General features: G+C 35.0%; 1 protein-coding gene and 1 long non-coding RNA gene across 2 annotated transcripts in view; one reads left to right on the top strand and one right to left on the bottom strand.

The window, feature by feature from the left end:
• The window catches only part of LOC125661494 (uncharacterized), a 75,615-nt gene that overhangs the window by 23,099 nt on the left and 34,608 nt on the right, over positions 1–17,908 (top strand). Inside the window, exons 6-7 of the mRNA XM_056147027.1 lie at positions 2,298–2,390; positions 17,227–17,274. Coding sequence (XP_056003002.1) covers positions 2,298–2,390; positions 17,227–17,274 — 141 coding nt within the window. The remainder of the gene's footprint in view (positions 1–2,297; positions 2,391–17,226; positions 17,275–17,908) is intronic.
• Positions 5,934–16,017, bottom strand: LOC130049442 (uncharacterized). Its single transcript, XR_008797940.1, has 3 exons — positions 13,996–16,017; positions 9,706–9,886; positions 5,934–8,673 (listed from the first exon to the last, which is right to left on the bottom strand). It is a non-coding gene; the product is annotated as an uncharacterized LOC130049442 (long non-coding RNA).

Here is a 17,908-nt window from a genome sequence, read left to right as displayed (position 1 = left end):
ATAGATATTGACCCAAACCTACCCCCGGGCCATGATTTCTACAAACTTGAATCTGCACTATGTCACGAACTATTCATGTAAATGTAAACTCTACTGGTTCAGTGATTCTTCATCGGAAGATTTTTAAATATTTCCCTATATAATTGTATGTATAATTTGATCCTACATTGTGACCCCAACCTACCACTGGAGGTCATGGTCTTCACAAACGTGAATCTGCACTATGTCAGGAAGCTTTCATGTAAATGTAAACTTTTCTGACCCAGTGGTTCTTGAGAATAAAATTTTAAAATATTTTCCCTATATATTTGTATGTAAAACATTGATCTCCTATTGTGGCCCCATACTACCCCTGGGGTCATGGTTTTCACAAATCTACACAGGCGACTGGCAACAGAATATCAGAGAAGTTCATTTGAGCTTTCAGCTCAGGTGAGCTAAAAGGATGAAGCATGTTTGTTTATTTTTGGTTTTATTTGGTACCACCTTGCTCATTAAACACAAGATGTGGGTTGATTTACTTACCAGTGCTTGCAGACGGGTATATGTTTGCCTTGTTTGTGATAAAAGCTTGTAAGGTTGCCTGAAGATGGTTAAGTAAAATTCGATTGCCGAAATCTGACAAGTGTGTTCCATCTGAGCGATACAGATTTAGCTCAAAGGCTTTAATGTTATGATCATATTTAATAAAATATCCCCCCAAAAAACCCTGCTTACTCATAACATTTTTCAAAGGGGTGTGCGAGTTGTATTAGCCGATGCATACAATAGCAATGCTCCGCATTGATCTCTCCTCATGAAGTATGAGGTGCGAGGGCCTTGCGTAAGCGACATTGCTCATCGTACTTTTACCAGGTTTGGGACCTGCTCTCTGCAAGGCAAATATCCCTAATGTATTTTAGCAATTCTTGAGCCTTGTAGGCATGCTTTTCCAGTATGCTAGAATAAACTACAAAAGCGGATGTCCATTTTTCGATTGGCAAGATCGTGTTGGGTTTAGACTGAGTAGCGCACAATTTACCATTGGAAATTTGCAAGTCGCCCTGGAATTCTAAATTGTTCAAATCCAAGGCATATTTGAGCAGTAGTGAGAGGTCATAAGTTGACCCTCCAAGATTTTGAACTTGAGTTTGCTGGGGATATGTCCCCAAGTAGATCGTGGCAGCTTTTTTTTTTTTGGGAAAGGGGGACTGGTAAAATTGTAAATTGATCTGAGGGTTAAAGTGCTCACCCTGACTGACTTGACACGTGCCATTCACTATCTCCACGTGGGTAGGAGGTAATGCGGGTGCCAGCGCAAGAACGACAGACTGACAGTGGGCATCCTCCGTTTGGGTGGAGTGGAAGTCACCAAAGTGGACAACCTAGGTGGAGAGGGGGGGGGGGGGGGGCAGGTGCAACCTCCGCAGGACGCTCTGGCTGCCTCTCTGATCGGGGTCTCCTCAGAACCCTCTTCTCCAGGGAGTGCCAATTGTCTGACGGCGGTGTTTGGATCCTTAGAGTAGAGGTTCTGACCCAAGGGTGGGCCAAAACTTAATATTATATAGTATATATATGTGTAAAACATTTAGATATTATCTTATTTAATGCTATTGATACTAAATTGTGACTAAACAGATATTTAGAAGGAGTATGTCATTGTTTTTTTTTTTTTTTGTTTGTTTTTTTTTTACCAAAATTGTAAATTTCATGATCCCAAGGGTTTTGGTTCCAGGGTGGGACCAAATTTATGGTAAATATTATTGTTTTTATCATTAGAAAGGCTCTTTTATGTTTCCTGATACGATATAAACAATTAAGTGCATATTTAGGAAAAACAGGAAAGGATGTACCAAAATTGTGAATTTTGCAACCTTAGGGTTTTGACTCTAGGACAGGTCCAAACTAGTCATATCGTGTTAATGTTACGTATGTTATATTATGTAAGGTTTTTCATCAGTATATGCACTTTGGGAGCATTTAAGTTTTAAGAAGACATCTTGCTGTTGCTAAATATTTGAATTTTGCTTAGGTAAGTAGATCAGAATTTTTTAAATAGATTACATAGCCCTTGGTACTAATGATACTTTTAACTAATACTCTGGTGACCGATAAGGCCTGTTGGCCTCTTGTTAAAAGGGAAATTAAAATCACGCACTGACCACTAGAAAAAATAGAATTCTAATTTTGGACTAGTCATGCTTCGAAGTGTCTTGATATACTTGGGCGTAGTTATCAGCACCCTTTGATCGAATGAATTAAAATGCACCGAAATTAATATTAGCCTTACCGTGCTGTTGTATGGTACTTTTCTACAGCTGAAAAAAGAAAGATTGAAGAATCGGAAAGGCAACCGTTAACTGGAAATCATCACGATGGCGATGGAGAAAATCAGATGAGGAACAAAGACAGTAAGTCTCTAAAATGAATGGTTAAGCGAATACACACACACACACACACACACACACACACACACACACACACGTGTAACGCGTGTCAAATGAACACCTTAACTTCCCACCTGCAACTGAACACTTCTACAGTTATTGGTATTTTAGTACGAAAATTTACTATTTGGTACTAAAAACAACATAGAAGACATTGCTGCGGTCGAAATTTGTGAAATATTCACTCCTTGAGGGCAATTGAACACATTCCTTTACACACGGGCAATTGAACACTTTCTTTTACACACGGGCAATTGAACACTTTCCTTTACACACGGGCAATTGAACACTTTCCTTTACACACAGGCAATTGAACACTTTCCTTTACACACAGGCAATTGAACACATTCCTTTACACACGGTCAATTGAACACTTTCCTTTACACACAGGCAATTGAACACTCTGGCACACACGGGCAAATGAACACTCTGACACACACGTGTAATTGAACACTCTGACTCACATGGCCAATTAAATACTCTGGTACACGCAGCCAGCTAAACACTCTGATACACACGGGCAATCAAACACTCTGAAACATCCAAACAATCATTCTCACCACGCTAAATAAATAAGGCCAAATCTCTAAAGCTTACAAAAAAGCGTGAAACGATGACATAAATCGAAATTGGGATGGGATAGACAGAGAATCCACACATTTCGTTGAAATTATCGCCGCAAGAAAATAAAAAATAAAGGGGGGGGGGTAGTATTCATTGGATGATTGATTATATATTTTACGTCCCGTCGAGAATATTGTATTCATATTGAGACGTAACCAGCTTTAAGCGGAGTACCACGAATTTAGACCTATCCAATGTATCCATAGGGTTCAGGGTCGTAGCAGTGAGGGTTCTTTGAAATATCGTGCCAACACCTACTACATGTACGACAAGGGATATACGTTTATAAGGTCACATCCAAAAGATCCGTGATTCTCACTTCTAAATGTCGAGCGTTTGGCGAAGGAGCAATTAACACTACCAATTTTAACGTCTTAGGTTTGACGCATGAACGATGCTTGAACTCACGACCTCCCGGTTACGAAGCGAACTCTCTACCAATGAGCTACCGCGACCGGTCGGGGGGAGGGGTAGTAGTGTCCATAATGATGACTTTTATTGTAATAATAACTTATGATAATCATCATTATTATATATATATATATATATATACTTCTATGATCATAGACTCCCTCGTTTGCCAATGCATGCTGTACGGGCCAGACTCTGTAGTAATTCGACCAAAAAGTATGATAAATAAAATCAAAATTCTGTAATACAGTGCCTAAAGGATCTAAAACAAGTATTCATAATTATATACATTTTTTGTATCACTTTAAGTTTTTTGTTGACTTTTGACATGAATAAAAATTAGATATCTTTGTAAAGAAATGTTACGCGATATCTTAATTCCACTCTAAAAGGGAACATTTTCATGAACATTCTGTTTATATATGTAACTACATAGATGTGACCTTACAGAAAACTTTAATCAAACGTTGCAAAAACCATAAATTCTTTGAAAATCCGGTTTATAACACCAGTTTATATAACATAACTTCAGAATCAGGATTTGTTCCCGGTTCCTTTATATACTGTTACAAAAATATCTACATGTTTATGATATGTACATGCACATTATGTCAATTTTGACTATCATCTCACCTTGAAATATGAGGACAAAATTGTAATAGAGAACCCCCAAAAATCACGATTTTGCTTCATCTTAGATATTTTTGTTTAGAGATTTTGTGCCTTTGGCACTCATTACGCCCTTCCCTAAACGTGTTACGTGTTGGACCCCCCCCCCCCCATTAACCACGTCTGAAACACACCGACAATTGAACCTGGTACATTGCGCATAAATTGAACTATTATAACGAAAGGTAAAATTCAAGTTACATATTTGTAAGTTTTATTGATGAACTTAGTTCAGTCTCGAAAGGCAAGTAGAGATTTAAAACATTCCCTGAACATTGGCAATTCGCGCCTTCGAATGAGAAATAATCTCCCTCATAAAAGTGATTTGGACCCCCACTCCTTTCCCTGCCGATCTGAGGACAGAGATGACCAATTGCAAATTCAAGGGAATATATTACCTTCTGTTTTTGTTCAAAAACTGGACGTGTCCTCTCATGACCTTTATAATACAAATTCACCAGGTTGATTTTTAAAATCTTATTAATGTTTTACATACGCTCAAATTGAAGTCCAATAATATACGCGCATCAAATCAATTATCGCTCTCATTAATTCAATTGATGCGCACATCCATGTGGTGGAAATATTGCTCGCAAAAATTAATTTAGAGCTCTGTATGAATGACTTGATTATCTCTTTTAATTCAATGGAGGATCTTTTTAATTATATATACAAGGCTATTTCATAAGCAATTAATGCGCGCATCATTTTTTTTTTAAAAGAGCAACAATTCAATTAAAGAAATCATTCAATTGTGGATATCTTGAATTGAAGATTATATCTCAATTAGATAATCTCTCTAAAATAATTATTCCACCCATCAATTTAATTAATGATATCATTAATTCAATAGAAGAGAGCAATAATTCAATTATTGTGCACATTAAGTGATGTTAGCATTAATGAATTATTGCTCTCTTCAATTGAATTGTAGCAATGCATTAATTCTATTGTTGGTATCATTAAATTATAATTCATTTGAGGAGAGCAACAATTAAATTATTGCGTGCATCAATTCAGCAGAATAAATAATGATATCAATAATTCAATTCATGCTCGCAATATATATATAATGCAGAATTGAAGATATTAATTATTTGAAGAGATCTTTGATTGCGTGCATGAAATGAATTGATAATATCTTCAAATAATTAAAGATATCTTCAAATATTTGAGTTTGTTAATTTGGCGCTCCATAGATCTAAAACTATTCCTAGTGGATTCTGGTGCTTTCTGACTCGAGACATCATAACAGCTCTTGCCACAAATGAATCTCACCATACAAGTGATAAAAACACACTTGAATATGTTGCAGAAAAATAAAGATCAGGTGGATCGCATATACCTATAGCCACCTCTCTTTTAATTTCTTCATAGGATTCATATACTTAAAGGGATTTTTCTCCTTGAAAAGGTGATATTTAAAAATATGTCACTTTTTAAGGAATTTTATAATCCCCCAATAGTATGTACCGGGGTAATTTCTAAACTGTTTGGTGAAAATGTTGACAATTAAGAATCAGTCACTGGTTATCCATGTGGAATTTAGCTATCTCATATGAATAAACTCTTGATTATTTTACTACAATGTACCATATTAACCAATTTCGGAAATAATTCCTTATTTGTCTTAAATTTTGATTTGATATAAAGAGCAAACTGAAATGATAAACCAAAGTTCACATTGAACACCAGTGAGGCAATTGTATACAAATATCAAATTCATATATTACAGAATTCATTAATATATTTGAATTATTCTAATCTTTTAATGTTCCATGGTAGCAATGAAAACAGCAGGTCTTTTATTTTCAGTCATATATTTTATTATATTACAGGAGATGTTATATGTACAATTAGCATATATATATATATACATTATATATGTAATTGCATGTGCCAAAAAAATGTATACATACATGAGTAATTCAACCACAGACATATCAATAAATTTGCATTTAATACATTGAATGTAGTCCTTTGATTAAATAATCAACACAGATGGATCCATATGATAATACATGTATTTGTAAAAGAAGAAAAAAGAGTTCCATTTCTCATACAAACGATATCTGTACAAATATCAAAATCAACAAGAGGCCCAGGGGCCACATCGCTCACCTGAGTCACCTTGGCCCTGCTGTTTTGATTTTTAAATGCTATTTTATCAATCTTTATTCTCATGAATAATGTGACCCAAACCTACCTCTAAAGAACACAACATTACTAAAATGAAATCATATAACACAAAGATATGACAAGCATGATATTGCTGTTCTGGATAAGACCAAGGTATGAAGTCATAGGTCTTGGAATGATATGAAAGACCTTGCCATAAGTAATCTATATACAATACATGAAAGCCCTATCTAAAATAGTCCTGGATATACTTAATAAGTTATACTTTCTTAAAAGTAGGTCAAACTCAGAGTTCAGGGTCACAAGGTCAAAGAACATAATATGATTGATTGTTTTAGCTGTTTTCCGCCACACTCAACAATTTTTCAGTTATCGGGTGGTGCCCAGTTTTTATTGGTGGAAGAGAGAACCCAGATACAATGTACCTGGGAAGAGACCACTGACCTTCCGAGAGTAAACTGGGAAACTTTCTCACTTACCGGTGCAAACAGGATTCGAACCCACGCCAACCACTGAAGAGACATTATTTGTCGAAATGCGCATCTGGTGCATCAAAATTGGTACCGTATAAGTTTTACCTTAAACACAATGTAGTTCAGGACACACTGAATAGGTCAGATTTGTTTTGCCATAAAAATTGTATATACAAGATATGAAAGCTCTAGCTTAAATAGTTCAAGAGATATCTTTAAAGATTTTTCCTTTAAATATATCAGCATATAAAACTTTGATCCCCTATTGTTACCACACCATACCTCCTGGGAAATGATTTTAACAAACTTGAATATGCACTATGTCAGGAAGGTTTAATGTAAATTTGTGTGCTTCATACTAAATTTGAAAAGAATTCTGTTATTCGAATCGTAGATTGATCGCTGTTCGTTATCTTCACCTTTCAGTTATAGAATTTAGTTAAAAATATTCATTTGTTAACATCGACGGACTACAACGGACGCAGACCAATAGCAATATGTCATCTGAGTTTACTCAAGTGACCTAAAATTGTATAATTTTTCTAAAGCTTTTGAAAATTGATAATGCTATTAAAGCCTAGTCTGATCCCTTACACTCCATTTCAATAGTTAAGCGTAAAAACAGACTAGAGTGGATGGGGACCAAACTTAAGAAAGCTGTGAGATTAGTTCAATATTCAAACCTACAGTTTTTGAATAATAAGTATTTAACCCAACTGGGATGATTTCATCAAAAATATTTCACTAAAAATATTTGTGGGGATATTAGTTCACACAGACATTATGTTTCAAAATGAGTACGAGTATGGAAATGAACTGGGGTTCAAATTGACTGGCTACGTATACCTAACATGGCTACATCAACAAAGAAAATCACTTGAAGCTGTGAGTTTTTAGGTTATATGTGGGTTTAAGGAATATTTGAAAGTATGCTTGGAAACAAGTATAGTGGGAAAATATGTTAGGAATTATTTAATATTAAATTCATGAGACAGCGATGCAGGAATGCAGTGATAGAGGGACTTAACCATGCACTTTTTTTCTGTGCCGTAAATTGAAGATTTTTAATAAGGGGTTCATCTGAAGCTCTAGCGCTCTGACTTGCCCCAATATCTTCTCAAAGAGCTACGATTTTGGGTTTAGTTCTGCATCTAGTTTTTTAGGAGAAGATTTTAAAAGATTTTCCTTGTATATATTTCACATATAAAACTTAGATCCCCTATTGCGACCCCACTCTACCCCTGTGAGCCATGACCTTTAACAAACTTGAATCTGTACTATATATGAATGTAAAACTTTGATCCTCGATTGTGACCTCACCCTACCCCCGGATACCATGATTTGCACAAAACAGGAACCTTTTATGTGAATTCAACTTTCCTGGTCCAGTGGTTCTTGAAAAGGTTTTTTAAATGACCCCACCCTATTTTTGCATACCCTTTATCTATTGATGATGCATACCAAGTTTGATTGAAACTGGCCCAGTGGTTCACTCTGGAGAAGAAAATGAAAATGTGAAACGTTTACAGAGAGACAGACGACAGGCAAATGTGATCAGAAAAGCTCATTTGAGCCTTTGGCTCAGGTGAGCTAAAAAAGTACATAAACACGTTCAATGTTAAACCTGTTTGTTGTATTGCTTAACAGCTCCATTGCCAGCATCTACCCTTACTGAGCTTACAGTGTCAGACCTTGATATCATCATCATCACTCATTTTGACTATCCAGGCCAAATTAATATTTTTGCAAGGGTGTGGCCTGGCTGTCCTGTCGAGGTTGAAGTTTGTACTTCCACACTTGGCGACCCAGTGGATTGATCCTATCCAATCCTCTAAACTCTAGGTCTCGTTTTAGGATCTCATCCCATGTCAGCTTTGGTCTACCTGTGAAGTTTTTTTCTGTTGATCATGATGCATAACATTCTGACAAATCTGCAAAAATATTTAGAGAAGTGATTAGTAAAAGGTCTTCGTAAAAGGTAGCAAGAAATGTACAATTAGATAAAAATCATAATTTCTATTTCTACAAAGTAAGTGTTTATCAAATGATCAGCTGTAAATATTAATTCACATATCAATTATCATTTTTAAAGATTCAAAGTGATACAGATATCATAAACATTTTATGACAAATATATCATAACTTCAGATTGTTTTTATGAAAAACACATGTATCCCCAGCTCCCCAAATTGGAAGTGCTCCAAATGAAACCTCCAACCCCTTAATGTACTGCATGGTATGGAAGATAAAGCATGAGCAGGAACATAGACATTATGAACTCCAATAATTAAGCCACATAGGAGAAGGGTTCACAAACTATTTTACACCCTCCACCCCTACAATCCACTATATTAGGGACAACATTTGGATCTTTGATCTGTCCCTGCAATATGCACATCGCAAATGGCATTGAAGTATTCTACAAAATTTCAAGTCTATCGGATAAGCCGTATAGGAGAAGTATTCACGAGCTATTTTAACATTCTCCACACCTCTCAGATCTACTATTAACTTTTAGAAAAATAATTGGACCCTCCTGTCCCGACAATATGCACATCTACAAATGGCAATGAAGCATTGTACAAAGTTTCAAATATATCCATTAAGCCATATAGGAGGAGAAGTGTTGACAAGGTATTTTACATCCTCCACCCCTCTTAGATCTACTATTAACTTTTAGGAAAATAATTGGATCCTTCCATCCCACCAATATACACATCTACAAATGGCAATGAAGCATTGTACAAAGTTTCAAGTCTATCCGATAAGCCATATAGGAGAAGTGTTCACAAGATTTTGTGGCAGACGGACAGAAAGTACAAAAACAATATATCTCCCCTGAAAGAGGGGAGACATAATTACAGTACTGCAGCAATATTTTCATTGTATTTCAGTTGGAGGCTGTCAAAATACAAATTATCAATATACTCTTAAGGTGCAAATCAAAACTTGTATATATATACCTTTTCTCAATACATTTTAATGAGTTTTATTTCATCTCTAGTGGACTCTCTTTAGGACTGGCTCATTTTGCTGGGAATATGGGCATCTAGCTATCCTGGTGCCATGCTCTTTTTAATGAATATTGTATTTTCTAGGTTATGTCAAAGCCACTTTTTCTCTTTGATGCAAAATTATGTTTGACTGAAATTAAAGTGAAGGTTATTTAACAAGAAATCTAGTAGACACATTCAAGCAATACCTGTTCCCTACCACTACTAACTATATATTTATTCAACATATGTTCAAATTCAATGGAACCACTGGACTTCATATACTATTTTGTCAAAATGCACAGTATTAATGAAGAGGGTGTTACAACTTACATATACCAGACGTATCATCAATGTTCTACCTAATATATTAATATCTGCTCTAGAACCTGCATGATTTTCATGCACCCATGTTATGATGGACTGTATTATGGTATTTATCAAGCTCTTTCATCTGTCTGTTAGCTTTTTTAAAAATTCAAAATCTTAGTTTATCAATCCTTATACCCACTCAGGTGATCTAATCAGTAATTAAAAAAACTGATTAATCTTTTTGAACATCATATCTAGCAAAGATACTTACGTACATATGTAACTTTAAAATGATACTTATGCCTTGTTCAAACAGCGGTTTTAATGCATATTTTGAATTAAAATTTTCAAACTTTAATGTGCATCAAATATACTTCGTAGAATAGATATAGGCCCCTGCATAATGACAAATTTGGGTCACATGCATCATACCCCTGGTTAGCTATAGATTTATATTTATGCTAATTTTGATTGAAAAACTAATTTTAAAAAACTTAATTGATCGCTAAAAATAGTGAACATTAAGTCATTAGAAAATGCCAGATGTAGATCTGTCCTCTGCAGAGACATACTGGGTCATATATGCATAAAGAAGAAAAAAACTATAAAACAATTCTCTTTGATCCACTGTAAATTGTAGGAAAATATTCGATCCCTGGGTCAAAAGAACGTGAACAACATTAAATGATAATGAAGTATTGTACACAATGGCCTTCATTTTTGCAGTTACTGCCATTACACCGGAAGTAGGGGGCGTGCTTACTGATGGGGTCCCCCCCCCCAATTGTGGCCCCATCCTACCCCCGGGGGCCATGATTTGAACAAACTTGAATCTGCACTATGTCAGAAAGTTTTCATGTAAAAATCAGTTTTTCTGGCTCAGTGGTTCTTGAGAAGAAGATGTTTAAAGATTTTTCATATATATTTGTATGTAAAACTTTGATCCCCTATTGTGGCCCCATCCAACCCCCGGGGCCCATGATTTGAACAAACTTGAATCTGCATTATGTCAGGAAGCTTTCATGTAAATCTCAGGCCATCATTAAAAATATTTTTGTTTGATGTACTCCGACTCACATTTTTCAAGGTGGGTCGGTAGGTAGGGTTTTTTTTTGTGGTTTTTTTTTAACGTCATGAAAATTTGTAATATTTTCTTTTATAATAAGGAGAATTTTCTATTTTTCAAGGGACCCCCCCCTCAAAAAAGTTTTAAATTGCTGGAAAAAATGGTCGGGTAGGAGCAAATTTGATTGGTCGGTCGGAGTACATCAAACAAATCAATTTTTATTTTTGGCCTCAGCTTTTCTGGCTTAGTGGTTCTTGAGAAGAAGATTTTTAAAGTTTTTCCCTATATATATGTATGTAAAACTTTGATCCCCCCTTGTGGCCCCATCCTACCCCCGGGGGCCATGATTTGAACAAACTTGAATCTGCAATATGTCAGGAAGCTTTCAGGTAAATTTCAGCTCTTCTGGCCCAGTGGTTCTTGAGAAGAAGATTTTTAAATGACCCCACACTATTTTTGTGATTATCTCCCCTTTGAAAGGGACATGGCCCTTCATTTGAACAAACTTGAAAGCCCTTCACCCAAGGATGCTTTTGGCCAAGTTTGATTGAAATTGGCCCAGTGGTTCTGGAGAAAAAGTCGAAAATGTGAAAAGTTTACAGACGGACAGACAGACAGACGGACAGACGACAGACAAAATGTGATCAGAAAAGCTCACTTGAAACTTTGGTTCAGGTGAGCTAAAAATCAATTAAAATATGCAAATTATTTTTGGGTTGAATGGATTAATTGTTACACAAATTTACTACATGTATATGTATCTATAGTTTACAAATCATTACATTTTGCTAAATGATATAATTATTCTACATATATCATCTAAGATTTTAATTATACAAAATAAGATCACATAAAATCTGTAAATAAATTATGGATCAACAAAATTGTTAAATAGTAAGATCTGCTTTCATATTTACTGTACTTAAGGCCACATAGAATTTCATATTTACAGATCCACGCCCACCCCTCTCAAAATTATCCACCCCATTGTTTTTTTATTCTACCTTTTTTTTTTTTTAAAAAGAAGTTGAGAACAAATATTTGGCTTGTATATCAAACATTTAGAGCATTTCAATGACTGACCCTAACATTTTGGCATGTTGTGGTTATATTTGACATGTTTCTATTATAAGGGTACCCAAAGATGTGGTAGTTGTGAAGGACTGTTGCAGTGTGATATGCATTTGGTCAAGTGACTGCACATGTATGCCTTGTTAAAATTGATTAATAGAGATGCAATTGAATGTGAAAGTATGCGATACCATGCCATTTCCCAATTCTGTGTTTGGAACTTTTATTATTGAGTGTGCGTGTCTTAGACTAGAAGAAGATGATGGCAAACTGAATTGAATAATGTTAAGCAAAAGAACTACAGTACAGTGACTGTTGCTTTGTGGTACAATGATGGTAATTATGACTCATTAATTAGCGGATACGGCAATGGCATATCCTGATCCTGCATAAACTGCATATTCAAACAAGAGGCCCATGGGCCACATCGCTCACCTGATTCACCTTGGCCCATATTTAAAGATTTGTTCTACATATTCGCTTCTAAAACTTTGATCCCTATTTAAGTATTGTGGCCCAACCTACTCACGGGGCCATGATTTCTCCTACCTAAAACCTAACTCCAAAAAACCCCACACAAACATAGCTTGTAAAGGGGATAGGAGGACATGCCTGGTGTTTAATAATTCAATGTGTACAGGCATTAGAAAAATGTGTATATGCAAAAACATACTTTAAATTGTATGCAAAATGATACCCATGTCTAGTCCTATTATAACATTGGAAGGAAAATTTGATCTGGCCACCATTGCTACACGACATTTTAAGTTACGAAAAATAAAAAATTTACATATGAACACCTAGGCTGTGTCAAGCTGAGTGAGCAAGTTTGTGCAGAACGAACAAAAATTACACCAAACACAGCGACACCTTTTCGAAATTTTATTTTTACAAACTTGAATCTGCACTACAGAGCTGTATGTCAGGAAGCTTTCATGTAAATTATGTAAACTGCTCTGGCCTAATGGTTCTTGAGAAGAAGATTTTTATGGCCCCATTCTACCCCAGGGGGTCATGATTTTAACAAACCTGAATCTGCACTATGTCAGGAAGTTTTTATGTAAATTTGTACTTTCCTAGCCCAGTGTTTCTTGAGAAGATGATTTTTAAAGATTTTCCCTTTATATTTGTATGTAAAATATTTAATCCCCTATTGTGGCCCCATCCTACCTATGGGGGTCATGATTTGAACAAACTTCAATCTACACTATGTCAGGAAGCTTTCATGTAAATTTCAGCTCTTCTGGCCCAGTGGTTCTTTAGGAGAAAATTTTTAAATGACCCAACCCTATTTTTGCAATTTTGTAACTATATCTTCCCTTTGAAAGGGGGTGTGGCCCTTTATTTGTACAAACTTGAAAGCCCTTCACAAAGGATGCTTTTTGTCAAGTTTGGTTGAAATTGGCCCAGTGGTTCTTGAGAAGAAGTCAGAAATGTGAAAGTTTACAGACAGACGGACAACAGGGGATTGGAAAAGCTCATTTAAACTTTCAGCTCAGGTGAGATAAAAATTACTATTATTCAAAAAAGCGCAAAAGAATGTTCAACTTCAGTGTTACATGAAAATGTACTTCAAAATCACTTAAAAACAATTATAATATTGCTGTATGAAAATTTTCTGTCCAAAGAAAACAATGTAAAAAAAATATGAAGTAATCTACACTCTACAGCAACATGCGAGTATAATGAACAGGAAATATATATTCTGAAAAATAAAAAATACACCACCTGCCCCATTTTTTTCCAAGCAAGGATGGAAATCTAAAAAATAATTTTATGACTATGTGGCCTAAAATATTTTGTATACTTACTAATTTCAAAACTCGAAAAGGAAATGTTATCCATGTGAAGCACTCTGTTCATCCTCTGGGGAAGACATTGAATCTTTGATTTGCAGTTTGTGTCATGACTACACCATGATATCTTCTAATCTCGTCATACTATCAGAAAGTAGTTTTGGCAGTTGGCAAGTGTATCGATGGTGTAACTTCTTCATGATCAGATCTTCTATACTGTGTCATATTCAGCATAAATTAACAAGGGCTATCATCTAGTTCTGAGGTACTGAGGAAGGGCTGTTTTTCTCAACACAGCCTTTCTTCTGGTATTCTTAGGGATACTTTATTCATCTTTTAATTACATTTCCTTCTTGGAGATTAAAAGTTGAAGACCACTGAAAGAAAAAGAAGTGATTTAATGAGTTCCATGTACAACTGTAGTTTATCGAATGTGCTGACCAGAATATTATCTAACTGTAGCCCCCCTCCCCGATCAAGCATGCAATGTCATACATGTATCTGAAATCAATACTTATAAAAATTAATTAAAATTAAAATGTTCAAATCTACAATCTTGTTACACATCTCCTATATTTTTTACTTATCATAACTTTGAATTTTTAATAAGTGTGTCCTTTTGTCCACAAACTTTAACAACCCCTCATAAACAATTTACAAATATGATATCAGAAATAATAATCTAAAAACATTATCCTGTTCTTCATAGATACCATCAACACTAAGAGTATAACAAATAACAAAAGCTCTCCTGACATTGTCCCATTCTGAAAGAAATGATGTGCTTATATCCCCAAAGGCAGGGGGTTACCCAGAATTGTGTCTAGAGAGAGGAATAATATTTATGGAATTAACCAAAAAATTAGTTATAAATTTTTTAAATTTTTAGCTATGAATTCATGTTAAAAAATTGGTAGCTCAGTGGTAACAGAGCATTTGCTTCATAATGAAGAAATCATGGTTTCGAGCCATGCTAATGTACTTTATTTAGGGTGTAAATGTAGGTAGTGAGGTGAATGCTCCATCGTCATATTTAGCATTCAAAAGAGAAAGTTGCTGGTCTTTCAGATGAGACCTTTAAACACCACATGCATGCGTCTAAATGTGTCGCACTTCATATTACTGAAATATTCTCTACAGGTATTATACTAAATTCAAACAAACACATATAATCATATACATGTTAAAAATCTTAATTTTAGAAATTTCTTCTTCTGACAAAATGATGCGCAAGCATATAAATGGAAGCTATGCCACTATATGTCATGACACTGTACAGCTTGATCAGTTTATACATCACATAAACAATCACAGATGTAAACAATCAAGAAAAACTCAGTACACAACATCATCCCTTAATTTTGTATTGTAGCTGAAGATCATTCTTCAAAGATCGAAATGCAGCTTGGAAATGATTAGCGAGGGTTGAATTATTCTTAAAAAGTAGATTGAAAGCAAAAGGTAACTGCCAAAGTTACCAGGAGACAATAATCCATACATCGTTCGAATTTCCTCCACTGCCACCTAAAGTGCACGTGTAAACCACGCGTGTGACACCACAGCCCGACAGGCTACATTGTAAACAAGTAAAACGCATTCAGAGTAATAGTTCTACATATCATATTCTCTTTGGTTTATAGTCTTAGTAGTTACATACCTATGCGGTACGCCTGTACCATGTACGTACTGCAAGCAGTGCGGCGTAATGTACATTTGCATCCTCAGGGATTTCAACCCGGACAAAGTGGAACATGCCAATCCGAATACATATACATCTTTCTTTTTTATTTTTGCATTTTTATTTATTTATCTATTTATTATTTATGTCATAGCGTTGGAAAAAACTTCAAAGTAGGGAGACAGATGTAAAGGGGTATACGTTCCAATCATCCAAAAAATGTGCCGTGTGGGGGGTGGGGTAGGGGAGTTGATTCCTAAGGACCTGGCGCAAATCTTTTTGTGAAATTCTATCCAAAATCAATATGAATTCTTAGTATACAGAGTACATTAACTGCAAAGATTATATTTCAAAAAGAACCAAACAGTTCATGCAGATTTATCACTTAAATTATCATCGAAATTTTCAGTAATTCGGGTACTCTGTCGCTTGTACATAACACGGTCGGTATGAAACACCATTTAATCAGTCTATGTAATAAAAAACCCATTGATAATATGCAAAAAAATTCTTTCAACCGTGTTTACTTACCTCAGATGGGCCAACTTCTTTCCCTGGAAAACTCCATTATGATGATATCACAAATGACGTCATTTAAAACAGAGCATGCGCACTTCGAAAGTGTGTAAGTCATGCTCGCAAGGAAAAAAGATGGACGAGTGCTAAATCTTTACACACTTGTTACACACATCTCATAAATCCTGTTAAGTAAACACTTCAGGATTTTGATGGTAGATGACCTATTTAATGATTTTATGCTGATTTTTATAAAAATCCAACTGAACACCACCATTTCCGTGTTCCTTTGGCCGACTCCGTGTTGATTTACACGTGTGCCTTCTTATTCACTGGTTCAATTGACAGGGCTTACAAACACACACACACACACACACACACACACACACACACACACATAATCCAAATAGAAAGAGTTGATATCACACAGTCAAAATAATTCAATAAAAAAAGCAGGAAAATATACAGTTCCAAAATATATTTAAATCACTAGCGCTTTCTGGATTTTAACATCCATCCTCAGGTGAATATTTGCATTCAGCTGAGGATGGATTTAAAATCCAGAAAGCGCTAGTGATTTAAATATATTTTGGAACTGTATATTTTCCTGCTTTTTTTATATTCAATTAATTACTGTATATATATATATACAGTATATATATATATATATATATATATATATATATATATATATATATATATATATCTGTTTGAGCAACAAAATGATACATTAAAAATCATACCAAAGGTGTCCGACTTGGGTATTCTAGTATTTGCCACATGAATCAGAATATGTTTTGATACCAGTGAATGATATCTGTACTAAATTCATTACTTTATATAGGCAAAGCCTTATTCCTAGGGTTGTGTGAATAGAGGATTTCAAATTGGTCATCGCGTTATCTTGACACTATCTTAGCATTCTGTGTACAAAAGGCGGTAATAACTCACAATGTTAATAATCTGAGAAAAGTTTGTATTTATATGCTATTAGTCTTACCGTGCTGTTGTATGTCGCTTTTTTTTTTTTTTTTTTTTTTTTTTTTTTACAGCTGATGATGAGGGAGAAACGGAAACAAAAATGGAGAGCGGCATTGTCAGTAAGTCATATAAAAGAAGTGATCATAGTACTTCAAATCACTTCATGTACCCCTAGGGCCTTGTACATGTAATTACTAGATCACCTCAATGTATTAACTATTTCACTTAGTGTGTGCGTGATTGTGTTTTCCTTTAAAATACAGGAAGCAACATTACCAAACTTGTAAATGTCATGATCCTTAGAGTAGAGGTTCTGACCCCAGGGTGGGCCAAAACGTAGTATTATATAGTATATATGTGTAAAACATTTAGATAATATCTTATTTAATGCTATTGATACTAAATTGTGACTAAACAGATATTTAGAAGGAGTATGTCGTTTTTTACCAAAATTGTAAATTTCATGATCCCAAGGGGTAACGGTTTTGGTTCCAGGGTGGGACCAGATTTATTGTAAAGATTATTGTATTTATCATTTGAGAGACTCTTTATGTTTCCTGATACGGTATAAACAATCAAGTGCATATTTAGGAAAAGCAGGAAAGGATGTACCAAAATTGTGAATTTTGCAACCTTAAGGTTTTGACTCTAGGACAGGTCCAAACTAGTCATATCGTGTTAATGTTACGTATGTTATATTATGTAAGATTTTCATCAGTATATGCACTTTGGGAGCATTTAAGTTTTAAGAAG

The sequence above is a fragment of the Ostrea edulis genome, chromosome 8, assembly GCF_947568905.1.
Source record: "Ostrea edulis chromosome 8, xbOstEdul1.1, whole genome shotgun sequence".
Lineage (NCBI taxonomy): Eukaryota > Metazoa > Mollusca > Bivalvia > Ostreida > Ostreidae > Ostrea > Ostrea edulis.
This window is presented reverse-complemented; position numbering and strand designations above follow the sequence as displayed.